This window comes from Pogona vitticeps, chromosome 3, assembly GCF_051106095.1.
Source record: "Pogona vitticeps strain Pit_001003342236 chromosome 3, PviZW2.1, whole genome shotgun sequence".
In the NCBI taxonomy this organism is placed as follows: domain Eukaryota; kingdom Metazoa; phylum Chordata; class Lepidosauria; order Squamata; family Agamidae; genus Pogona; species Pogona vitticeps.
In genome coordinates this window covers 232,118,765-232,146,752 of record NC_135785.1, presented here as the reverse complement: position 1 = coordinate 232,146,752, position 27,988 = coordinate 232,118,765, and the positions used below count along the sequence as shown (strand labels likewise).

The window sequence follows — 27,988 nt, the reverse complement described above, 5'->3', positions numbered from 1 at the left end:
AGGAGGTCAGTTTTGCCATTGTTTCACCTGCAGTGTGTGACGAGGTGTTGTCATGCAACAGGATGATACCTTTGGAGAGCTTTCCTCGACGTTTTTCCTTGATGTTTTGCCTCAACTTCATCAATAAAGCACAGTACTATTTTTCACTGATGGTTGAACCCTGTTGGAAGTAGTCCACCATCAGAACTCCCTTCTTATCCCAAAAAAACTGTTGCCATTTGCTTCTGCACCGACCTTTGCACTCGGAACTTCTTTGGTCTGAGGGAACCACTGGGCCTCCATTCCTTCGACTGTTCTTTTGTCTCAGGATCATAACAGTGGATCCATGTCTCATCACCAGTTACCAATTTGCCCAGGAAATCTGACTCATTTCTTGCAAAATGTTCCAAAGAGCCACCAATGACTCCACACATTTCCTCTTTTGTTCGGTTGTCAAAGGTTTGGGAATCTACTTTGCTGCCAGCTTTCTCATTTCCAAGTCGTTGTGCGTAATGGCACCAACTCTCTCACATGATATTCTCAGATATATAGCAATACTTTTGGCTCATATTCGGTGCTCCTCCATGATCATGTCATGGGTGGCTTTCACATTTGCAGGCACAGAGACAGAAACAGGCCTTCCACTGGGTTTCTCACTTTCAACACCAAAATGAAAAGTTTTAAAATTGACAACCCAATGTTTAACTGTTGCATATGAAGGGCCACTGTCACCCATAGTTTGTGGCATGTCATCATGGATCTGCTTTGCACCTTTCCCTTGGAGAAATAGGAACTTGATTATGGTCTTATGCCCTTTCATACTGAACTTTTCTGGAGGTGCTGCCATGTTCACTTTGGACTTGAACATGAAAGATAAGTTAAAATCATAGGTAGTTGATTTTTGCACCATTGAATACAGACAAATTGGCCAATACACCCTGCAAATTATAGCTTTCTAGCTCATTTTTTTCTGGGAAAGGCTCAATACTTATCAGCACTCCTTCTTATTTAGTTCCCCACTTCTGTAACAACTCTTGATCTGTAATATTCACTTGGATACAAGTTATTCATAATTGTAAACTATACTGTGAATGTGGACATACCACTGATTTATATGCCTTTTAAATTTTTAATTATTTTCCTGGTAATTCTTAATGTTGACTTGCTCTGTTTACTGTCCCAGCACTCTCAACTGACATTTTCTATAAGCTTTCCACTATGACTGTTAACCTTTTCTTCTCCTCAGCCATACTAGTTTAAACCCTGCTTGGGGGGGGGGGGAGTAATTTGATGTCATTTACAAATTGTTATTTAAATCATTAACATGCTTTGTTTTGTTTCTTTCCAGTACAGACACAGCTTTTCACCAATCGCTGCCCCAATGAATGTCTACACTAGGTCCAAAGCCTGGAGTGACCTACCTGAAGAGTGACACCATTCAGAAACCACTGTAAGTTACCTGAGTATCCTATGTAAAAATGTTATTTTGTGGACAAATGGAAATGGAAAGAATCTGGGGTTTTGCATGGAACAAGAGGCCATCATATACTTTTACGTATTTATTTTTACTGTGCAGGTACACAAATTCCAGAGGCCAAGGGGCTGCACTTGCCCATCTCAAGATCCAGTTTTCATTTTGTGAAAGGCAATATTAATTCAGGTTTATAAATCATCTGCACTTTAAACTGTTAAAGCAATCAACTTTATGAACTTTTTTATGATCAAAAGCAAGGGGTTGTTTGTACATGTTTTCCATCCTCTTGAATCCTAGATGAAACTTGTGTTTTTCTTTCCTTTATTCATGTGCTCAGAATAAATACATTACTTCATAGTTTAGGCAAACCATAGTTTATTGTAGATTCAGACTAAAGTATGGTTTGCACTGGCTCAGATTCATACCATTGTTTACCATCCTAATTTGGAGGATAAACAAATACTGTGCTTGGTTGTTTTGCATTAAGTGGCAGACTGTACCATAGTTATTAGAATGTAATTGACTCAAAGTAAAAAGAGGAGGTGAACACACGGGCCTACATCCAAAGATATTAGTGCAACATCAATTGCACATTTTTAGACTTAGCACATATAGTTTCTGATGTCAGATATTTGGGCAAGAGATTGTGTATCTGCTTATACAACCTCTATGCAGTTACAGTGGTGCCCCGCTTGACGCTTATCCTGCATGACATTGAAATCGCTTTACAATGAGTTTTTTGCGATCACTATTGTGATCATAAAACGATGGTTCCAATGGGTTTTTTCGTTTGACGTTGATTAGGAGCCTGCTTCGCAAACCGTTTATTCGCTAAACAATTATTTTTCCGGTTCCACAAAATTGCTTCCCTTCGTAAAATGGCTTCCCTCCCTTCTCAAAATGGCTGCTTTCCAGACCCCTGCTTCTGAAGACAGCGTTTTCTCTATGGGCAATCTTCACTGGACGATGAGGTATTTCCCCATTGGGATGCATTGATCAGTTTTCAATGCATTCCAATGGTGTTTTTTTGTTGTTGTTGTTGTTTTTTGCTTGACAATGATTTCGCTTAACAGCGATTTTCCTGGAACGGATTATCGTCGTCAAGCAGGGCACCACTGTACTTGTACACTGGTGTAATCCTGTGCAACTGATGGATGATTTTTACTCTGTTACAATTTTATTGGGTCTGGAATCAGAATTTTAGAGCTTGAAAGAACCCCAAGGGTTATCATGTCCAACCCCCTGCCGTTGCAGGAAATCCACAGCTAAAGAATCCAACTCTGCTTAAAAATTTCAAGTGAGGGAGTCCACAACCATTTCAGGCAGGTAATTCCATGTTGAAATGGTTCTCATTGTGAGGAAGTTCTTCCTAATATTTAGTCAAATTCTGCTTCCTTGTAACTTGAATCCATTACTTCTGGTCATATCCTTTTGAGCTGCAGAACACAAGCCTGCTTCATCTTCCATGTGATAGCCTTTCTAATACTTGAAGATGGCCGTCATATCACCTCTCAGCCTTCACTCCAGACTAAATGTGCCAAGTTCCCTGAGCGTTTCCTCAGAGCAGCTCATGGCACAGTGGTTAAACTGTTGTACTGCAGCTAAAACTGTGCTCATGACCTAGGGTTCAATCCCAGGTAGCTGTCTCAAGGTTGACTCAGCCTTCTGGCTTCCAAGGTCAGTAAAATGAGTACCCAGCTTTCTTGGAGGGGGGATGCATAGCCTGCATAATTAACTTGTAAACTGCCCAGAGAGTGCTTGAAGTGCTATGGGGCGGTACATAAGTAGCACACTTTGCTTTTGCTTTGCTTTGGTTTCCTTTTACCATTCTGGTTGCCACATTCCAGCTTTTCAATATTCTTCTTAAATACTGTAGATGAGGTCTCACCAGAACAAAGTAGTACTTTTCTTGATCTGGACACTGTTCTGTTAATACACCATAGTATATTTCTTGCTTCTTTCTTTCTCTCTCTTTCTTTCTTTTTTCGCAGCTTCTACTGCATCAAACTGTTGGCTCATGTTTAGCGTATGATCTCCAAAAATCCCTAGATCCTTTTCACATGTACTATTTCCAAGCCAACTTTCACCCATCCTATAATTTGTGCATTTCATTTTTCCTGTCTAAGTGCAGCACTTTAAAGTTTTCTCTGTTTGTTTATATTGTCCCAATTCTCTAAACTGTTAATGCCACTTTTAATTCTGATTCTTTGTTCTGATGTATTAGTTGCCCTCCTAATTTGGTGTCATCTGCAGATTTAATGAGCATCTCCTGCACGCCCTCATGAAAGCCAGATGTAGGAAAAAACCCTGTTATACTCCACTTGTCATTTTCCTCTAGGATGATGAGGACCCATTTGTGAGTACTCTTTGGGAGCAGCCTATCAACTAGCCACACATCCATCTAACTGTAGAATCAGCTAGCCCACATTTTACCAGCTTGGGCACAAGAATATCTTGAGAGACCTTGTCTTACTAAAGTCAAGATTCACTACATCCACAGCATTCCCTTTAACCACCAAGGAGCCTGGTGTCTTGAAACAGAAGAAGGCTAAGCATAAGAAGGTAACTTCTCCATCCAGTCTGACATCTCCATCACATTTATTGGTCTCAGCTTTTGTGTGCAAGACTGCTCAGCTGTTCTCTTGGATTACACTCAGTACAAATTTGACATCACCTTCTCTTCTATCCTTTACTTTAGTCTCTGTTGCTTCAACTGATTCTTTGGCATTGACCTTGGACTCAGTACTGAAAATGGCTTTGCTACATTTTTTTGTCTTCCTTTGGCCTCATGGTCCAGTTACTCTTCCTATTGCATAACATCTTCTGCATGAGCTCCATTCCCGAAGGAAAAATCCTTGAATGTATTTCATCCTGAGCATTTCCTCATATGTTCTTCTGGAATTGGGGACTGCTCTGATTGCAGGCACCATCGTAACTGGCAAAATGACATATTCAGGCAGCTAGGAGAGAGACGTCTCCCTCAGTTTGGAATCTCAAACCTCTAATGACCAATGGGAACCATATACTTACCCCGCCACAATTAATATCAACCTCGGTCCCCTTCCTGATATGGGTACTCACTTTCTGTTAGCTGCTACTCCTCTTTGTACCAGTCAGCATATCTTTTGTATTTTTGGACTGCAGTGCACATAATTCTCCAGGAACTCTCCACCAGAATTCTGGGAGGTGCCGCTCAGAAATATCTACCCCCATTGGTGCCTGTATCTACTTTAAAAAATCAGGAAGTCTTTCCAGTGTTACCTGTAAGTTGGGAGTTGCAGTTCTTTGGAAAACATCTTCTGTAGAGTATGATGGCCGCTGAGACTATGATTCTCAGCCTCCTCAGCATCCAGGAGGGCCCCCTGCTGATCAGTCACATGGCAGCTGAAGTGATTCAGTGATGAGCAGGATCACATCACAAGATGAGACAACCCAGACTTAGATTTCTTTGCCTCAGAAAAGAACAAGAACTCTTTACAGCACATACAGACTCTCGTGTGTGTTTCTGCCATTCCCTTTCCTGATCAAAATCATTTTCTTACTCAAAGATGATCTTTGATGCTACTGAGGAAGAGCAGAAGACAAGTACAAGTAACTCCAGAGCTAATGAAGTGGATGGGCCAAAGCTGAAAGGACACTCAGCTGTGGACACACCTGGAAGTGAAAGAAAAGTCCAATGCTGCAAAGAAAAATACTGCATAGGAACCTGGAATGTAAGATCTATAAACCTTGATAAGCTGGATGTGGTCAAACAGGAGATGGCAAGAATAAACATTGACATCTTGGGCATCAGTGAACTAAAATGGATGGGAATGGGCAAATTCAATTCAGACCATTATCATATCTAATACTGTAGGCAAAAATTCCGTAGAAGAAATGGAGTAGCCCTCAGCACCAACCACCAAGGCTGCAGAGGCTGAAATTGACTAATTCTATGAAGAGTTACAATACCTTCTAGAACAACATCAGATGTGCAGATGATCCCACTCTGATGGCAGAAAGTGAGGAGGACTTAAAGAACCTCTTAATGAGGGTGAAAGAGGAGAGTACAAAAATGGTCTGAAGCTCAACATCAAAAAAACTAATATCATGGCCGCTGGTCCCATCACCTCCTGGCAAATAGAAGGGGAAGATACAGAGGCAGTGACAGATTTAACTTTCTTGGGCTCCATAATCACTGCAGATGGTGACAGGAGCCACAAAATTAAAAGACTCTCGCTTCTTGGGAGGAAAACGATGACAAACCTAGACAGTATCTTAAAAGGCAGAGACATCACCTTGCCGACAAAGGTCTGCATAGTCAAAGCGATGGTTTTTCCAATAATGATGTATGGAAGTCATAGCTGCACCATAAAGAAGGCTGACCACCAAAGAATTGATGCTTTTGAATTGTGGTGGAGGAGGAGACTCTTGAGTCCCCTGGACTGCAAAGAGAAGAAATATATCCATTTTGAAGGAAATCAACCCTGAGTGCTCACTGGAAGGACAGACCCTGGAGCTGAGGCTTTAATACTTCAGCCATCTCATGGGAAGAGAAATCTCCCTGGAAAAGACCCTGATGTTGGGAAAGAGTGAAGACAAGAGGAGAAGGGCATGACAGAGGATGAGATGGTTGGACAGTGTCATCGAGGCTATCAACATGAATTTGACCAAACTCCAGGAGGCAATGGAAGACAGGAGGGCCTGGCGTGCTCTGCTCCATGGGATCACGAAGAGTCAGACACGACTTAACGACTAAACAACAAAATAACCTTTGTAATGGAAGCTGTCAGGGGCAGTGAGACAGGGTGAAGTTAATTTTTTTGGAAATTCAAGACTCCACCCTATCCTATAACCCCCAGCAGCTTTTCCACAATACAAGTGATCCCAAGGTATCATCAGGATCTGGAGCATAGAGAGAATCAGACATTTTATCATTCTCAAAAATTGCAATGGCTGATGACATAATCATCTTTGCACAGTGTTACTCTTCATATAGAATTTCAGCCTTTATAAGAGAACAAGTCCTACTTGAAAAAACAGTAATGCTAGAAGTGGAAAGCAGCAGGAGAAGACAGAGACCAGACATGAGATGAATTGACTCCACAATGAATTTTAGTTTTCAGGATCTGAGCAGGTTGGTTAATGACAGAACCTTTGGATATCATTAATTTATATAATCACCATAAGTTGGAAAAGACTTCATTGCATGTAACAACTGACGTATCTCATAGGGTTGGTAGCAGTATTAGACCGCTGCTGGAAACAGTACAAAATTCCATGTCGTTTATATGTGCCATAAGCTTTTTAAAATTGTATCCCACTTTGTCAGATCATCTAATTAGGTGGGCTATCTACCACAGTTCTCAAAACTCTGTTAACCTTTACTTTTGTGTAGTATTTTTACTCCATTTTCACCTAACATGTTCAGAAAGCACTGTCATCTCAGAATAACCAGTCTGAAAATTGAGGGCTTAGGAATAAGAAAACTGAAGTGTTTGGCCTGTTTTCCTGTTGATTCTGTAGATGTTCAGTTTCCTTTTGATATAGTTAAACAACTTGTTTATTTAATTTATCTGCTAACCTAGTCCAGCCATTGTCAACCTTTTTTTGCCATGCCCATAAATATAGCATGAAAGAAATACAAGCTGAATTGGGACTGATTGCAGTACGAATCATATACGTAAAGTAATGTGTGAAGAACTGTTTCCAGTCTATGGCCTGCTTCAAATGTACCAGGGGCCCCCACAGGGGCATATCGCCCCCATTGAGAATGGCTGACCTAGTCTGTGTTATTATAAATTCTTAGGGGTAAGAATGAGGGAACCGCCCCCCTCTGTATTTTTTTGTTCTGTCACTTTGTTTTACTGGAACTTTCATTTGCCAGCTCAGCAGAACTTTCATTGGGTTTTATAATTTTGACATGGCAATTTTTTAAAAGGCAGTTTAGCAAACTAACCTCTCGCATGATGACCAGGAAGAAGACTGAAAATGGAAGTACTGTACTGTAATTTCTGTTGTAAAGTTGTTATCAGCCTGCCCTCTGCTGGTCCTCTGCTGCCCTCTGTTGGCAGCCACCAAGATTTTACAAAAACTTTCTTATGCTGTGCCCTCTCAAACATACTTGACTTATATAATTCTTTTACATAACAGGAGACAGTGTTCCTGATTAGTAGCAAAGTCACTTTGCTCCCTATTGTGTGAAAAGGTGCTTTCCTTTGTATTTCTTCATTCTCAATTAATTTAGAATACCGGATTATTTTTGGGAAGCTTTCATATTTTTGTGGTGAGGGAAATGTTCATAGCTCAGGTCACGCTATGGAATAGGGAGATGACCTGGGTGGTTGACAGGATTATGCCTAAGCAGAGAGCCCAGATAGATGTCTCTGCTTTTTAAGATGCTGTCGAGGTTTGTCATCGCTTTCCTCACAAGAAGCAGGCATCTTTGAATTTCGTGGCTGCTGTCACCATCTGCAGTGATCATGAAGCCCAAGAAAGTAAAGTCTGTCACTGCCCTTCTATTTGCCAGGAGGTGATGGGACTAGTGGCCATGATCTTAGGGTTTTTAATTTTTATTTTTAGCTTCAGGCCGTTTTTTGCACTCTCCTCTTTCACCCTCATGACGAGGTTCTTTAATTCCTCCTCACTTTCCGCCATCAGAGTGGTATCATTTGCATATCTGAGGTTGTTGATATTTCTTCCAGCAATCTTAATTCCAGTTTGGGATTCCTCCAATCCGGCCTTTCTCATGATGTACTCTGCATATAAGTTAAATAAGCTGGAGGACAATATTATACAGCCTTGTCATACTCCTTTCCCAATTTTGAACCAATCAGTTGTTCCATATCCAGTTCTAACTGATGCTTCCTGTCCCACATATAGGTTTCTCAGGAGATAGATAAAGTGGTCAGGCACTCCCATTTCTTTAAGGACTTGCCATAGTTTGCTGTGGTCCACACAGTCAAAGGCTTTTGCATAGTCAATGAAGCAGAAGTAGATGTTTTTCTGGAACTCTCTGGGCTTTCTCCATAATCCAGCACATGTTAGCAATTTGGTCTCTGGTTCCTCTGCCCCTTTGAAATCCAGCTTGTACTTCTGGGAGTTCTCGGTTCACATACTGCTGAAGCCTACCTTGGAGGATTTTGAGCATAACCTTGCTAGCGTTGAAATGAGTGCCAACTGTATGGTAGTTGGAACATTCTTTGGCACTGCCTTTCTTTGGGATTGGGATGTAGACTGATCTTTTCCAGTCCTCTGGCCACTGTTGAGTTTTCCAAACTTGGTGGCATATTGAATGTAGCACCTTAACAGCGTCATCTTTTAAGATTTTAAATAGTTCAGCTGGTATGCCATCACCTCCACTGGCCTTGTTGTTAGCCAAGCTTTCTAAGGCCCACTTGACTTTACTCTCTGGGATGTCTGGGTTGTCCGGCACATCCAGATCTTTCCGGTATAATTCATCTATGTATTCTTGCCACCTCTTGATGTCTTCTACTTCTGTTAGGTCCCTACCATTTTTGTCCTTTATCATGTCCATCTTTGCACAAAATGTTCCTTTAATATCTCCAGTTTTCTTGAACAGATCTCTGGTTTTTTCCTTTTCTATTATTTTCCTCTATTTCTTCATTTAAGAAGTCCCTCTTATCTCTCCTTGCCATTCTTTGGAAGTCTGCATTCAATTTTCTGTAACTCTCCCTATCTCCCTTGCATTTTGTTTCCCTTCTCTTCTCTGCTGTTTGTAAGCCTTCGTTGGACAGCCACTTTGCTTTCTTGCATTCCCTTTTCTTTGGGATGGTTTTTGTTGCTAACTCCTCTACAATGTTATGAGCCTCCATCCATAGTTCTTCAGGCGCTGTGTCCACCAAGTCTAGTTCCTTAAATCTGTTCTTCACTTCCACTGTGTATTCATAAGGGATTTGGTTTAGATTATACCTGACTAGCCCAGTGGTTTTTCCTACTCTCTTCAGTTTAAGCTTGAGTTTTGCCATAAGAAGCTGATGATCAGAGCCACAATCAGCTCCAGGTCTCGTTTTTGCTGACTGTATAGAGCTTCTCCATCTTTGGCTGCAGAGAACATAATCAATCTGATTTCGGTATTGCCCATCTGGTGATTTCCATGTGTAGAGTTGCCTCTAGTGTTGTTGGAAAAGAGTGTTTGTGATGACCAGTTTGTTCTCTTGACAAAACTCTATTAGCCTTTGCCCTGCTTCGTTTTGAACTCCAAGGCCAAACTTCCCTGTTGTTCCTTTTATCTCTCGACTCCCTACTTTAGCATTCCAATCCCCTATAATGAGAAGATCATCTTTCTTTGGTGTCTGTTCTAGAAGGTGTTGTAAGCCTTCATAAAACTGGTCAGTTTCAGTCTCCTCAACATTGGTGGTTGTTGCATAAAACTTGGATTATTGTGATGTTGAAAGGTCTGCCTTGGATTCGTATTGAAATAATTCTATCATTTTTGAGATTATATCCCATTATAGCTTTTGTTACTCTTTTGCTGACTATGAGGACTACTCCATTACTTCTATGGCCTTTTTGCCCACAGTAGTAGATATGATAATCATCTGAATTGAATTTGCCCATTCCTGTCTATTTTAGTTCACTAACACCCAGGATGTCAATGTTTATTCTTGCCATCTCCTATTTGACCACATCCAGCTTTCCAAGGTTCATAGATCTTACATTCCAGGTTCCTATGCAGTATTTTTCTTTGCAGCATTGGACTTTTCTTTCACTTTCAGGTGTGTCCACAGCTGAGTGTCCTTTCAGCTTTGGCCCATCCACTTCATTAGCTCTGGAGTTACTTGTACTTGTCTTCTGCTCTTGCTCAGTAGCATGTTGGATGCCTTCTGACCTGAGAGGCTCATCTTCCAGCGTCATATCTTTTAGCCTTTTGTGTCTGTCCATGGAGTTTTCTTGGCAAAGATACTGGAGTGGCTTGCCAGTTCCTGCTCCAGGTGGATTGCGTTTAGTCAGAACTCTCCACTATGACCTGTCCGTCTTGGGTGTCCCTGCACGGCATAGCTCATAGCTTCTCTGAGTTACTCAAGCCCCTTCGCCACAACAAGGCAGCAATCCATGAAGGGGAATAATGGACTGGATGAGGTTAATAAATTGAAACTCAGTCCAGACAAGACGGAAATGCTGTTAGTGGGTGCTTCACCAGACAGGCTGGAGGGCCATTTCTCTGCCCTGAATGGGGTTGCACTCTCCCCAAGGGATAGTGGTCCCACAGCCTGGGAGTGCTCCTGGACCCCAGTCTAACTCTGGAAGCCCAGGTGGACTTGGTGACCAGGGGCACCTTCCTTCAGCTACAGAAATTATACCTGCTATGGCCCTACCTGGACGAGCGCCATTTCATGACAGTTAAACATGCACATACATCTTGTATATATTATTGCAATGCGCTCTACGTGGGGCTGCCTTTGAAGACAGTCCGCTGACTGCAATTGGTCCAGAATCAAGCTGCGCAGCTGCTGAGTGGTGGGGCCACTAGGGGACTCATCAAGCCGATTCTGTTTAAATTACATTGGCTACCAGTTGCTCCCTGGGCCCAATTCAAAGTGCTTGTTTTGACATTTAAAACCCTAAACGGTTTGGGCCCTGGATACCTGAAAGACTGCCTCCTTCCATATGAAGGAAGATGGCTTGTAGACAATGGGCCTTTTCGGCAGCTGCCCCCAGACTATGGAACACAATCCCAACTGATATTCGTCTGATGGCAATGCTGATGACATTTCAGCGTCAGGTCAAAACGTTCTTGTTCCAGAAGGCATTAAATTGAAATAATATCAACTGTGGGTCCTGATGGCAACTTTTAGAGTATGTATTTTAATTGTATTTTAATTGTTTTATCTTTTTTACTGTAGTTAAATCGCTGTAAGCCGCCCAGAGACCTTTGGGTAGTGTGGGTGGCATATAAGTTAAATAAATAAATAAATAGTCCAGGCTTATCCACAGTTTCGAATGCAGTGGCGAAGCTGCATTTTCTTATCATGTCTGAACTTGGTGATAATTCTTGCTGGCTGTAATTTTGCATGCAAAGCATACAGTAGATAGCATTAACTGTTCAATAGATGACCAGCATTGCATTTCATTAGTGAGTAGTAGCATTAATTATTTTAAACAGGGTAGGCTGTTTATTAATAGAATATTCATAGTATGGTAGCCTTGTTGATCTTTATTGTAACTACTCTAATTTAAATAGTTATCAATTATGAATGTACTGCCAGCAGTAATCCTTGCTGTGAACTTTTAAAGAGTTTTACATTTCTCTTTCTATTTAATTTAACTGGAGTTTCCAGACTAAAAGAAAGAAACAAAAGACTACAAGAAAGAAAGAAAAGAAAAGAAAAGATCCACTTTTCAACATTTTCAGCATTAACAGTGTGCTAACAGCCTTCATCCTAGGTATATTCCAGATAGAAGTAGGAAGACTCCCACCTGAAGTCCTGGAAAGTGACTCCTAGCCAGTCTAAATTCCTAAATGTTAGAACAGTATGACAGTGGAAACAGTTACAGTGGTGCCTCGCTTAACAAGCGCACTGTTTAACGACATAGCAATCTATTTTTTTAGATCGCTAATGCGATCGCATTGCGATGTTCTGAATAGGCAAAACATCACATTGTGATGATCGGTAAGCGAAACGCTTACCGATCTCCGCATTGGGATGTTTTTTTAAACAGCTGATCAGCGGTTCCAGAATGGCCGCCGGGTGCCCGAAATGGCCACCGCAAGTGTTTTTGCGCCCTGCCCTCGCTTACCGAGGGCGCGAAAATGGCGGTGCTGTGGAGGAACTTCGCTGAACGGTAAGTTTGGGAGCCATAGGAATGCATTAAACGAAGTTTAATGCGCTCCTATGGCTTTTTCTGTTCCGTTTAGCGATGTTTCTGCATAGCGAAGATTAATCCGGAACAGATTAACGTCGCTATGTGGGGCACCACTGTACTTCAGGAGGTGGTAAGCACTTCAATGCTGGAGGCATTCAAGAGAAAGTTGGGCAACCATCTGCCAGATCTGCTTTGATTTGTATTCCTGCATTGAGCAGGGGTAGGACTTGATAGCCTTATAGACCCCTTCCAACTCCTAGAATCATTCCATGAGTCTATGATTATTGAGCTAGATAAACCAATGACTTTAATAAAAGACAGCTTGTTGTATCACATGTGCATCTCTGAAGCAATAAGTAACTGTCAAATTTTGAAACAGATTAGGAGGATTTTGCACCTTTGTCCTAGCTTATTGGGAATTATATTTCTATTATATGTCAGTATTTATGTGAGTAAAAAGCAACTACAATTACCTTTCAGTGGTTTTGCCCAATAATTTTAGTTGCTCTAATTGTTCATTGTTAGCATGACTAGCATTTGGAAATTCTACATATTTAACATGAAAACAGCATAGGCAGCCACTATTTTAGATAGATTGAAATTGAAAACCAGAGGTGTACAGTAGACTGAGGGTTAGAAGTGGACTGTGAAGATATGATTTAGATATCATTATGTTCCTTGGTGGCCTTGGCACTATTTCTCACAAATGGCCTAAATAAATAAATCAACAAAATCATGTGTAAAACATGGTTGCTATCTGTATTAAAATATGCCAATTTTGTTCTCTTCACTTTTAATAAAAGCTTTTATGAATCTTTTTGTTTTTCAAGTAATAATTGCAATATTTTGTAATTATCTGTCATACTATATTTAACTGCCTTAACACAGTGCAGCAGGTTGTTCCTTTTGTGGACTCATCAGAAATAGTATAGCAAGTTTTATGTTTTATATCCACATCATTGTATCTATATGAACACAAGAAATTACATGGTTCTAACTAAAAAGTATGCAGAATATGATTTTTCCCTTTTAATTGAAAATATTTTAGCATATTGTAAAAAAAAACCCTCATTCCTGCAACTGTAAGCAGTTCCTTCACAGGTCTCTTTCTTTGTTTTCAGGAAGAAACCCAAGACAGCGGAAAAACAGGAGGAGTCTGAGGAGAATGAGATTACGCAGACGGGTGCATACAGCACCAAGACGGGCCTTCATTGCCTGAATTCTGAAACTGTCCCATCTCTGAGCCCAGCTCTCATCCATTCATCACTTTCACCAACAAACCTGCACACACACACAGGGTCACCTGATAGTGAGTACAGTAGCACAGTTGTGGGGAATCTGCCATTATGTGTTGAAACATGTTCTTCTGAATTTACCATTAACCAATCCAGGCTGTCAAAACAGAAATTTCTATTTATTTTATCTAATTACTGGATAAGCTAAAATTCCCTGGGTGGGCACAGTACCAAAAATGTGAACATGCAAGGAGGTAAAAGAGGAAGAAATATTTTAATAAGCATTGTTTGTAATTCTGCCTTTAGAATTTACTTTTTAGGAAATGCCCGCCGATCTTGGACTCCTTTTCCTGTTCCGATCTCATGCCACGGGCCTTACTAATCACTGTTCTAAGTTTTTTTAAAAATTGGCTTTCATAAAATCCAGTATACATATGCAGCTGTACTCTGCTTTTGTTTCCTTTGAAATCAAGAACTCAAGTAGAACATGGTCACTTTTCCACAGAGTTCTCCTTACTGCTGCTTCTTCCACCAAATCATCTCTGTTACAGTGGTGCCTCACTTAGCGAAGTTAATTCGTGCTGAAAAATCGCTGCTAAGCGATAACATCACTAAGTGAAATAAAAAAGCCCATAGAGACGCATTAAAACGTGATTAATGCATTCCTATGGGCTTAAAACTCACCTTTAAGCGAAGATCCTCCATAGCGCCGCCATTTTCGGTGCCTCTAAAGCGAGGAATCCGTGCCGGAAAACAGCAGGCGGCCATTTTGTTTACCCGGTGGCCATTTTGAAACCGCCAATCAGCTGTGCAAAAATGGGGGCTTTGCGATGATCGCTTCCCTGCGATCATCGCAAAGTGAAAACACCCCATAGGGACCATCGTTTTGCAATCGCTTTTGTGATCGCAAAAACTCCATCGCAAAGCGATTTCATTGCTATACGGAGCGATCGCTATGCGAGGCACCACTGTAGTTAGAATCAAGTCAGGGAGAACTAATCCTATACTGTAGTTTTCTTCCTCCTCTTTTTCTAGAAGAAAATTATCAGCAACACAGGAATTTCCTGGAAGGACCATATTTGGCAGAATTTGCCTCCCAACAGATATCAAGATAATTGAAATCTCCCATTACTACTACATCTTGTCTCTTTAAAATCCTACCAATTTGTTTTTCAAAAGCTTCATCCTCACCTGCTACCTAATTAGGCTGTTTACCGTGTTTCCCCAAAAATAAGACAGGGTCTTATATTAATTTTTCCTCCAAAAATGCTTATTTTCAGGGGATGTTTTATTTTATTTTAATGTACAACAATCTACATTTATGCAAATACAGTCATGTCATCTTCTGGTTTCTGCACAACACTGCACAATGGTGGGGGTGGGGTTTCACTTAACTGGGAATTATTTTTTGGGTAGGGCTTATATTATGAGCATTCTGAAAAATCCTACTAGGGCTTATTTTCAGGTTATGTCTTATTTTGGGGGAAACTCCCCAACTACCATGTTCCATTTGTTTTGTTTCATCATGATTGCCATGATGAAAGCTTGGTGTGTTTTTGTGTAGAGTCTTTCAAATAGGGCCAGCAATAATCTCAGTGTAACAGCCAGGTTGAAAATCTGTAGGAGTGGATCCTCTAAAGCTGGTAGATTTTTCTGTCTTGCACAACTTTGATGAATGATGATAATAACGAAAAAGATGCCTCTGTTTAGCAGCAAGAAATCCAGGGTAGGCCAGCGGGCAATCAAGCAGTCCACCAAGGTGAAAATGGAATAGGAGAAAGTTCTGCATTAAAAATAAAATGGGCCAAAAGTGAAAGAATCAAATAAATAAGTAAATGTATAAACTCAATTCTGAATTGAAGACAGGGCACAGCAGGCAATGATGAGCAAGGTGAAAAAGGAAGGAATGTTTAAAAAGTAATTATAATCCAAAAATGGAGGAGCGGAAGCAGCAATCTAGTCATGCAACAATAAATCCAAAATGGATGCAGGACAAGCCAAAGGAAGCCAAGGTGCTCAGTTAACAGCAAAATCACACAAGGAACCACCAGTAGTGAACTGCACAAATTTCTGTTTTGCAGGACCTTTTAAAGAGTGACATTATCCCTCCCCAACAGAACACTGTGATTGGTTTCACAGCCCTCTTTGCAAGACTCACAATACTATCAGTCAGAATAGAAAATCAGATGATTTTGCATACATAAGGTGGACTGAAGGTAATAAATGATCTGTGTCTTATTTGTTACAATAGATCATTTGTTTTTAAGAAGCTGTCTTCTAGAAAGTTGACAGAAGACTAAAATGAATGAGAATGCCTCTTCTGTATTTGTTTTCATTTATCCTAACTTGAAAGTCCTATCCCTAATCACAGCTTCTTTTTTCTTAAATGGTTTTCAAATGAAAATTTACAAGGGAAAAAAAAGATGTTTGAAGACTTCATGGAGACCAAAAAAAAAAAAGGTCATTGCAGTAAATTATGAGTGTTGCTTTCATTTTTAACTTCAGAAATACTTGCAAAAGGGTAAATGTTGGAAGTAGCTATGTGAGTGTGTTACTGCTATTGAAATCACATCCAATAACATTTATTCTTTTCGCATGTATTATTTTAGAAATCAACACACACACACAAATCTCTCCAAGTGGCACAATTAAAGCAAAGCTCAGCTACAGTTGTGTTTAATGTTTCTTGTTCGTGGTCTCTGTGAATGCACACTAATGGGTTCATCTGCGCTTGCACAGAGGTTTCCGGAATCTTCTAGAGCTTAAACATTCTTTCACCAGGACTGCCCCCCAATACACATGGTCCACCCATCCTGGCAAGTACCTCGGTTCCTTTTTGCCACCGCTGAAGTTTCTTCTCTGAGATGAGCTCTGTTCACCTTTCTACTCTGCATATAGAAGGAACTTTAGTGAGAGACTTTCTTGTTATTCCTTCCTTTTACCACCCCGTCTTCCCCTATCCCTCATTTTTCCATCTCTTTTCCATTTTTGTTTAGTTTATGGCCTCCTCTGGGCCGTTTAAACGGGCACTTCGTGCCCCAATAAAATTGCTTTGACCAACGGACATAACTCCTACCTTTTCTGCCTGGGCGAAACCCACCAGCCAGCTTCTTGCCCTTTTTGCAAGAAATTAACAAAGCAGGCTTTTAAACTGAGACAGCAACATCTACACTCTTATTTGTGGGAACTTTCTCTTCACCCCATACCAATTATAGAACCTGCACAACCTTCATAAGCTTGTTTGGCCTCCCCGGAAGCTTCTGTTGATTCTTCAGCAAAATCAAAATCTAAGTGTAACGGCCTCCCTCTGCCTCACAAAGGGGGGTCGCTACGTCACTCTAAATCACTCTTCTTTTCCACTGCCACCAACCATTCCCTCAAATAAGTAGCTTCAGGCCAAAATATGATTCAAAATAAAAAAACTCAGGTTTATTGGGTACAAATAAAAGGAATGGTAAATCACTTATAATTAAATAATAATTCAATCACTATACTAAAGGCACTAGCATACACAGACTCTCACAATATATCACAGATCTCCTAACTCCTCTCTAAACCCTATCCAAGCTCTGTCAAAGCCCTATCAGTCCCTGTCTCCCACACACATTCACTCCCATTTATACAACAGCTCCACCCCTTATGTCCCACCCTCCGTCACACCATTGGTAGATGACACAGCTTTAGCAGTGACGGACAGGTGAGGTCATAGCTGTATGTAACATAAGGCTAAGACGAGTCCCAAGTCAAAGGCTGGAAGATCGACAACAAAATCCATGCCGATACCAAAGTCCCCTTCAGTACAAGAGCAACAGTCCAAACCTAAAAAATCTAAAAAGTCATCCTCTGATTCCTAGTCCTCTGAACACCAAAAGGATAAGGTGGTCTCCTCAATCCTGCTTCAGGAGCAGCGGACTATCTGCCTGGGCTTTATCGTCGATGACGGCGATTATCTGTCTCCACTCTCGGGCTAACCACCATCACTTTTATTGGCACAGTCCCCATTGTGGGCTAATACCTTGGCTGAGGTTACAGTTATGATGATCTGAGCCCCTCGGGTTGCTCCGTCTCCATGTGTCAGTCAGATTCAGTGTCTATCTTGGCTGATTCACAACCTCCACTTAAGCCGTCTCAAAAGACACATCATACATCCTTCTGATGTCGATGCTCCACATCCACAGAGGTTGACCGGGTTACTTGCATCACATGACTCATTCACGTGGTACCATCATCCCAAGAGGGTTACTCTATATATATCTTTGGAATAACCTTCCTCCGGAAATTCGCGAGGCCCCAACACTGGGTACTTTCAAATGCCAACTGAAAACATGGATATACATCCAGGCCTTCCCTCCTGTCAACTACTGATTTCTTTACTTTGCTATTTATTATTTATTTATTCCTGCACTATTTGTTATTGTTGTATGCTAATGTTTTTATTTTTTAAATTGTTTTTGATATTCTGTAAGCTGCCCAGAGTGGTAGAATATACCAGATGGGCGGGATAGAAATCGAACAAATAAAATAAATAAAAATATAATAAATATATGAGCCACCCACTTATTATGAAATGCCACCACAACTATATGAACATTGTCGATACCATTACTGGCGCCCATATACATGGAACTTAAGTGCCCTTGGTACTCCTACTACTATTCCGACTCAGATTGTGAATCTCCTGTTCAATACCGCTCACAGCAATATAACCAGTCCTCCTCTGCAGATGACTCTATGGTATTGTTTCCAATACCGAAGCATCAAAAGTCTTCCTGTAAAAGGAAACATATCTCTCCACATCCTCCGCATCAGCCACTGATACCGAAATGTTCCAGACCATCATCTAAGGTTTTGGTACCATGTGTTTACCCACCACACTCTCACAGGCCCACGCTTTATCAGTGGAGGTCACCACTATACTGGCCCTTCGCCTACACCTCATGAGGTTAGTCAAACTCATCATTCCAAGTGAGCCAAACACGTCAGCCTACCTCTCACAACCTACTTCTGACACGAGATTCAGTTAAACTGAAGACTACACCAGTCAATACAATGGATGATCTGTCCTCTCCAAATCAACCTTCCTTGTCAGCAACATCCGATTCTGACACTTCTGATTCACTTGTACCTCCGGAGTCACCACTAAATCTGCCAGTGCTTGATTTAGATGTCACGGATATTAACCTTCCATCTCCGTCAGAGGACTTTGCATGTTACTCTCAATTGGTACTACGCATTGCTAAAGCAAGGATCTGGATGTAGAACAGCCGGTACAGTCTGAATCTGACAAGGTTTATGAAGATATTAATGAAGATCAAACCTCCCACACTCTGTATGGGGTTTATTCCATTTCTACTTCAGTTGATCAAACAGTTGTGGTCTAAACATCTTCTGTACCACAAATTTCCAGAAGAGTAGAAAATTTATACAAGACCCATGGTGATAATACAACTTTCTTGATAATAACCTCTCTCCCTCTAGAACACCATAAGGTGTCATGGTCTTGAGCAGGCTATTCTGTCCTCTTTTTCATATAGTGCTAAAATGCCAACAGTATTCAATAATATCCAGTGTCCTCCCTCCTCCCATTTCTTCCCCAACTGACACCCTTAAGATTCCCAGTTTTTCATAGACCAGTGACCATGCTCAACCTTATAGGAATATTTACAACATGACTTTTAGGAATATTTACTTTGCCCAAAAATATTTGGTCAAATGACTCATGGAGAAGTAAGTCTAGATCCCCCTACATACAAAAGTTCCATGTGGAAAAGAATATTATTAGTTAATTGGAAAACTGGTAATTATAATACGCATTTAAGAACAGATCATTTTGAAAACATTGCCAACTTTATCTAATTGCATTTAAAATTATAATTATACAGACTCCTTACCTGCCACAACTAAATTATGGGCAAGTTCACATGAAATGGCAATGTAATGTCATGAAAGCATCTTAGGAGTAGCCTAAGCATCTAAGGAGTAGCTTAATATGAACCTGATATACTTATGTGGATGAGAAACAGGATGCTGTTCTAAAGATACTTTTAGCAAAACATCCTGGTTTCTACAATGCCCAATCAGGTCTTAGTGGGAAATCCCATGGCAGGACATGAAATCAGTAACTCCCTCTATGTTGCTCCCCAGAAACTCCTGAAGCAAGCCTATGTTAGGCCCTGAAGGCATTTCTTTGGGAAGTCTACCCATGTCACTATAGTGTTGAGAAGATTCAGATCACTACACACCATAGAATTGTACCTAACTGCAGCAAACTACCAAAAGCTCTGCAGTATAGAAAATAAAATAGAATCCTTTACATCCTCTTAATTCAGACTGTATAACTGGTAATATTTTTGGATAAAAGTTAATACTGAGGACATGTATTTCCACTTTGCATTTCTGCAGTATTTATTTTCATTAAATGTTCAAGCACGTCCTCAGTGACAATGTGTACAGCATTTCTCATGTCTCTATAGTACTGAGAGGACTGTCAATCCACCATATACAGATACTTGCTTTGATTGTGCTCTTGTCTGCTGTTGTAGTTAAAAGTTAGTGGATCCCACAGCCATTTTTAATCTATGGCTGAAATCCTCTTGCTTCATGTAATGAATTGCATCTAGAGATGGGGATATTCGTATTTGTATACAAATACCCTGTGTGTGTTTTTTTGATGTTGAGTTTCAGGCCGTTTTTTGCACTCTCCTCTTTCACCCTTGCAATGAGACTGAAAGAGGAGAGTGCAAAAAACGGCCTGAAACTCAACATCAAAAAAATTAAGATCATGGCCACTGGTCCCTGGGAAATTGAAGGGGAAGATATGGAGGCAGTGACAGATTTTACTTTCTTGGGCTCCATGATCACTGCAGATGGAGACAGCAGCCATGAAATTAAAAGACACCTGCTTCTTGGGAGGAAAGCGATGGCAAACCTTGACAGCATCTTAAAAAGCAGGGACATCACCTTGCCAACAAAAGTCAGAATAGCCAAAGCTATGGTTTTTCCTGTCGTGATGTATGGAAGTGAGAGCTGGACCATAAAGAAAGCAGACCGCCGAAGAATTGATGCCTTTGAATTGTGGTGCTGGAGGAGGCTCTTGAGAGTCCCCTGGACTGCAAGGAGAACAAACCTATCAATTCTAAAGGAAATCAACCCTGAGTGCTCACTGGAAGGACAGATCCTGAAGGTGAGGCTCCAGTACTTTGGCCATCTCATGAGAAGAGAAGACTCCTTGGAAAAGACCTTGATGTTAGGAAAGTGTGACGGCAAGAGGAGAAGGGGACAACAGAGGATGAGATGGCTGGACAGTGTCTGTGAAGCAACCAACATGAATTTGACCCAACTCTGGGAAGCAGTGGAAGATAGGAGGGCCTGGCGTGCTCTGGTCCATGGGATCACGAAGAGTCGGACACGACTAAACGAACGACCCCGTCACAGCTGGAGTTAATGAGGCTCTGGCCCCCTGGAGCCAGGTCGTCCACTCGTGCGTCCCCAGCCCCACTCTTCTTTCTAGTTTCTCCGGAGCACCCAGTCGGCTAGCCACTCCTGGCAGAAGGAGAGAAGATGAGTCTCCCTACAAGGCTGATAAGTGACTAGCCAACCAGGCGCTCTGGAGCAACTGGAAGGAAGAGCGGGGCAAGTGGCAGAAACATAAATTGATGGTCCAGCCCCAGGGGCCAGACCCTCATTAACTCCAGCTGTGTGGGGGTATTTCTATTTGTATACGAATAACTCCATCTCTAATAGCAACTAGACTAGGGCCCTTGGATCAGTGGAGATTTGGTGAATCTAAGTTCCATTGATTCAATGGACTACTCTAGTTGTGATTTACTACACTAAGCAACAGGATATCAGCCAGTGTATACATATAATAAATAATTATTTGAACTACTGTTTCTGTTTTCTATAATGAACTTTCCTAAGCTTCAGTAAATATATTGTAATCAACTAAATAAAAATACTTTATAGTAACATTTATAGCTGGCTGGATAGTTCTGTGAGTTGAGTTCCTGGCTGCAGATCCAGAAGTTTGAAGTTCAATTGCCCACTGTGCTTCTAGGAAAAAGAGCAAGATTCTGAGTAGAGGTAGGATGGATTTCCAGCTCCACATAGCTGGGAAATCTCCATGTTGAAGAGAGGTGTTAATCCACATCTTTCCCTAGGAGCATCTTGGAAGAAGACTAAGGTGGCAAGGAGACAAGCACAGTAGGCCATTATGTAACAAGAGGGAGAATAGGTTTCTTCTAGCCAAGGGAAGTTTAAACCCATCCAACTGGTTAGTGATGTAAACAAAACAAACATACAAGTTGCTTTGGTGAATGACTCCTTCCTCCCACAATTCTATGTGTTAGATTTGCATGTGAGATTTCCAGTTCACGAACACTCCCCTCCCACCTATAGCCAAAATAAGGTCTGCAGTGTTGCCAATTCGATAAGGTAATGATTTCTTTGTTGGTCACATAATAATGGAAATTATAGATTATAGCAGTTACAAATATAGATTTCTCCTTGCATGAAGATACCTCGATAGACAAAGCTTTGTCTGCTTAATTCCCGCCTATCAGATAGTTGTTAAAAGCAGCCAGAAGAAATTGGTAAATAGTTCCCTTTTTTTTTTCAGATTCAGCTCAGAAACAAGTATTAGCAATAGCCTGTGATTAGAATGGGGGAATTCTTAATGAATGTAAGCATCTGAGTGTTACAGCACTAGATACTCTCATCTTCAGAAATATGTAGGTTAGCTTGTTCTTTTTGGTGGTTAGTCTTCAGGATTTAAACAATGGATTCCTTTGAAGTATTATTTCACATATCAGAAAAAAAAAACCATGCCTAACTTGCCTCTCCACATGACTAATGTTCTTTCAGCTGTGATTATGGGCTATATCTAACATCTGTTTCTGGCTTGAAATGTTTAGAATTCAACCTAGTTAGTAACGCTGAACTGAACTATATAAATGTCTCTTCTTATTTTTTTAGAACAGATGCCATCATGTGGCCAATTTAAGCATAGACAAAAAGACCTTTTTAGAAAGTGTTTTAATATTCTTTTCATTAGTGAACACAATACTGTTACAATTCATAAATAAACTAAGCACATAAAATAGCGTGTTAGTTTAGTACAGGTGTTATTTATAAGGATATTATGTGAAAAACTTTCTTTTACCATAGATTAATAATTTAATCTTTGGATAATCATCTTGTATGCAAGAAATTTATGTGGACTTTAACTACAGAGCAGTAAGAACAAATATGTTTTTATATGAATCCCATCTAATTAAAATCTTTTTCAAAAACAAGACAGTTAACCTTCTATGTTTTATATTAATCTTACAGCTGATCTCTAGCATTTTAATAAGCATTCCCATATATTTTAATGCTACCTCACGTGAATATTTTTATCATATAAAAATTCTTGTACTCTTTATAGATATTGAGTTTTAGCCTAGCTGTACTTCAACAGGTTACCAACAGTTAAGAGCTCAAAGAGATTAAGTGACAAACATGTTTAAACCTGTGACTAAAACATTAGTACGATAACACCCATTTCACTTCCTAAAGCCTTGCTTGTCTTCATATTTCACATCTCTCACCAGTCCAACTTACACTTTGAAGTGTAATAATGAGCTGATGTGTAAAAGCATATGACAGCTTCAACAACAGCCATGAAATATAATGCACCTTGAGTTAACATAATTTAGGATTTCTTGTGGATGATGCATCTAAAGACCACAGTCATATTTCCCCTTTGTGCAACTTCAGTTATGTATGATATACTGGTTATGTTCATTGTCCCCATAATATTGTCCCAAAGGTTCATCCTAGCAGTCTCACATGAATTTCATCTCAACTCCTAGGAAGCTGCTCTGCTCATGTCCTACTTGAAGAAATTGTTCTTGATAATTCCTATCAAAACCCATACATCCATGTATAGAAAATTATTGTTACTTGTTTCTCTTTACATTTTCAAAAAATGAAATGTCCTATAATTTAAACAAATTAAAGTGTGAACTCAAAAACAATTAGAACAATGTATAGTAGAAAGCAGTGCCCCCCCTATTATAATAAACCGTTTAAGGGTGATATTTAAAAACTGACCAATCATATCAAGTCATATCAGAATGCATTAGGATTTTGGCCAATGTATTTTAAACCTGTTGGCAGAAATGAGATGTTGTTATTGACAAGTACAACATAACCCTAGATGTACCAAACTGAAAGGTGCGCCTTTCAACTGTTCTTGACAAGAAATCCATTGTTTTGAGCATAGTAAAATATCAGCATAGAAACCCCAGAACCACTGTCGCTCTATATCACCTTTCTGAAACAAGAATGCCAACTTTTTATGCAGAAGAGGTGTTAAAATACTAATGGAAAAATTGAATGTAGTAAGGTAGTGAGTTCAATGCCAGTGTACCCACACTATTAAAAGCCATTTATCCTATAGGGTTGCTTCTCATTTGTGTAAAAAACATGATTTCATGGTTTTATATTAATATATTTATGTGATTTTGTACATTATCTTGACTTTAATCATTCTGGACAGCATGATTATACATCTAATTTATGCAAAAGTACACAGAAACAGCTAAATATAAAAAGTGAAAAGGTTACAACCCTCATGTATTCTTCTTATCTTATACATTGCTAAACAGAATATAATTACCCTCTGAAAATCAATTACAAATTAGAAACTACTACTACAATTGTCTTACATTGATAATGGAAACATTTATTGTTTTTTACATGGCATATCCAGGGAACTTTGATACTAAAGTTACAAGGCACAGGGTCAATCATTGGGATGTACTGACATGGCCAAAGTGAAATTACATTTCAAAAACTAGTGAAATTGGTTAGCAGTGGGTTTGCAATTGAACAGAGTTTTATGGTGTTTAAAGATATCACAGAAATAATTATTTATTTTGTGATCAAATAATTGGTTATGTAGAAAATCAGTAAATGTCTAAGCAAAAAACAAAGGGTGCTTCCTAGCCAGCTTTCCCTGAAAGAATGTCATTTAAAAAAAAAAAGCTGTAGAAGAACTGTAATAAAAGTATGTATATTCATGAAAATCAAGCTCAACAAGATTATAACAGATTTCATTCTGTGCAAATCAGAGGCTCAAATCCTGTTGCTCAGTTACATACTGTAACTTTTAGATTAAAATTAATATATGTTAAGAAATACTTGTAGTCACACCTGCATCCTGTAACTTAATATGCAACAGATAATGACCACCGAGGTTTCTTAACTTAGAGAAATCTGTTTCAAAAAAGTACACTATTTGCATAAAAGTGTAACAAAATTTCAGCCAGGACATGGTGGTAGTCCCCCTGTGAGGCGGTAATCCCCAGAAGAGGGATCTCAGTAGAGGACAAAGGTAGCAACTGCCCCCCTCAGTGAACTGTTTTGAACAAGCCAGTATTCAGACTCACCCAAGCAAGAGGAAAAGGTAGTGCAGATGTCAGAAGGTCCTCTGTTTAGGTACTGTAATTGCTACCTCAGTGTCCGGCTCTAAGGATGAAGGTTGGATGAATAGTTAGAAAAACTAGCTGTGCCATTAAAAAAAAAGCAAAGTGTGCTGCTTATATACCACCCCATAGCGCTTCAAGCACTCTCTGTGCAGTTTACAAGTTAATTATGCAGCCTGCGCATCCCCCCCCAAGAAAGCTGGGTACTCATTTTACCAACCTTGGAAGGATAGAAGGATGAATCAACCTTGAGCCAGCTACCTGGGATTCAACCCCCAATCATGAGCATAGTTCTGGCTGCAGTACAGTAGTTTAATCACTGCGCCATGAGGCTCTTGCATGGTTCTTGCACAGAGCCTGGCATCAGGAAAGCACCTGCTCTGAAGCAGTGTGGTAGCCTTCCTAAGTAACACAGTGCAAGTACACAGTGAGATGACTTCTTTGCCACCTCTCATTTTACCACCTGACCCCCTCACTAATGGTAGGAATGGCTCTAAGAATAAGCAGTGGGTTCTATCTGACTTCCTTGTCTATGCCTTAAATCCTGTTGCTTACCATGAGCCAAAACTTAACTTTTGGTCAATTCTTTCCTGATAAACAAAGTGCCTCTATCGCGATTCTTCATGTGTCCATGAACATGTACCAAGGCAGCATGCCCAAGAATGGCAGGGAAAGTTTGTTTACTGGGAGAAATGGATTGAAAGTTAGAATTTGTCTTACACTAAGCCAAAAGGTTCAGTACTCTGTCTTGTATTATTTTTCATAGTTACCAGTGCTGTGTAGATTCATATGCACATAATATGCTGATCAATAAAATGAAATTGTGTCAAGGAGCTTACAGACTATTTTTTAATCTGCTTCAGAATTTTCCAAGGAATTGAATGGTCTGCAGTTGCCAGGTTCCTTATTACTTTGAATGAGTTCAGATCTCCAGGGCTTGATGAACTGCATCTAAGAGTATTGAAGGAATTGGCCGAAGAACTCTTGAAATCATGGAGGATGGGTGAAGTGCTGGATGATTGGAGGAAGACTAATGTTGTCACTGTCTTCAAAATGGGCGAACAGGAGGAACCTAGGAACAGCAGACCAGTCAGCCTAACATCAATCTTGGGGGAAATTCTGGAGGAGAATATGAAACAGTCAGTCTGTAAGCATGTTGAAAACAACACAGTGAGAACTAGAAGCCAACATGGATTTTCCAAGAACAAATTCTGCCAGATCAAATTTATCCCATTTTTAAATCAGATTACCTCCCTGGTAGACTAGGAATGCTGTGAACTTCAGCAAAACTTTTAACAAAGTGCCCTGTGGTATTCTGATTAGCAAACTAGCAAACTATGAGCTGGGTGGAACAACTATGAGAGGGGTCCAATCAGAGTGCTTATCAATGGTTCCTTCTTAAATTGAGGAGGAGGTAACAAATGGGGTGCCACAAGGTTCATTTATGGGCCCAGTACTCTTCATTTTATTAATGAATGACTTGGATGAGGAGGTGTGGGCAGTGCTTATTGAATTTGTGAATGACACAAAATTGTGTGGAATAGCTAATACCTTGGAAAGAAACCATTCAAAGAAATCCTGATAGGCTTGAGCACTGTGTAGAAAATAACATAATGACATTTACCAAGCATAAATGCAAAGTTTTACATCCGGTGGTGGTGGTGGGACACAGTTATAAGGTATATACTGGGCTCAATAATACTACAAGGATCTTGGAATTGTTGTAGATCATAAGTTGAATATGAGCCAACAGTGTGATGTTGCACTTGAATGCTGGAGGCATTCAAGAGAAAATTAAACAACCATCAGTCAGATCTACTTTGATTTGGATTCCAGCATTGATCAGGGGTTGGACTCAATGGCCTTGTAGGCCCCTTCCAACTCCATTATTCTATGATTCTGTGTAACAAAACATCAACCTAGCCTTCAGTCTCAAAATGTCAAATCCTAGTAGAAACACAAACTGTGATTCTATATTTATTTTCAATGAATATGTTCATGACTGCTAAATCAGTGTTTCAATGAGGATAAGCAGGATTGGATAATCTCCTTTGCTGTCTGAGGTAGAAAGCAAAGTGTTGCTGCCCACTGCATGATGGTGATCGCCCCTGTTTAGAGAATTGTATTTAGCATAGAAAAATAGTGTATTTTAACTCAGTTTACATTGTTGGAGCTACATTTCCACATAGCCAGCACAGCAGAATAATGAATTGAAAATTGAGTTAATAAATATATAGGAAAAATTATATGCAGCTAGAAGCTTTAATTTGAAGTATTCTTGCATATTCTCATTACAACAACTATATTGTGCCACCAAGTGACATATAGTGACCTTTTGCAGTCTCCTATGGGCATGGAGCTCCAAAAGCTGAGTGGCCACCTCTCTTGTCTCAGAAAAGCCCCCTTCCCCACCCCAAAAATATAAACACTTAGAGAGAATGGAGCCTTTCAAACAGTCTGCTCTCAGGTCATATTAGACTTTATGGGTCACAGCTATCACTTTGAATTATGTTTGAAGATATACTGGTGGCCAATGAAGCTATTGTAACAGGGAGCCAATAAACTAGTAGACATCAAAGCTGTTGCCAAAGGAAGCCATATGCATATTGTCGCCAATTATTATTAGCAGTCTGGCTATAACATTCTGGATCTGCTAAAATTCCAAAAGATTTTTCGAAAGAATCTCCATGTTGAACATGTTACAGTAGTCCAAACAGGATGCAACTAAGGAATGTGTCATTGATCAGATATCTCCTGTAGAAAACACACGTGCTATTCCCCGAGTTGTCTGAGCTAGCCACAGTGACATATGCATCTTGCTAGTATAGAAGCACTGAAAATTACTATTGTGTTAATGATATCCTGGATCCATAATGTCATTGGCTCATATTGTATAGCAGATATTTCACCCCATCTAGGTGGCAGAACCATACATTTGGCTCATGAAAAGTTCTTAAAATGAACTAATACCTATGATTGACCATACTACTCCCCACCATACCATCAACATAAAGCAGAATTATGTG

At 40.1% G+C, this 27,988-nt stretch overlaps 1 protein-coding gene across 13 annotated transcripts in view; it reads left to right on the top strand.

The window, feature by feature from the left end:
• Positions 1 to 27,988, top strand: part of ZBTB20 (zinc finger and BTB domain containing 20) — a 675,920-nt gene that overhangs the window by 596,333 nt on the left and 51,599 nt on the right. For all 13 annotated transcript variants that reach the window (XM_072993815.2, XM_072993818.2, XM_072993813.2 and 10 more), the window contains 2 exons: positions 1,328 to 1,429; positions 13,381 to 13,568. In XM_072993815.2, the coding sequence (XP_072849916.2) occupies positions 1,365 to 1,429; positions 13,381 to 13,568 (253 nt within the window). In that variant the 5' untranslated portion in view covers positions 1,328 to 1,364. The remainder of the gene's footprint in view (positions 1 to 1,327; positions 1,430 to 13,380; positions 13,569 to 27,988) is intronic.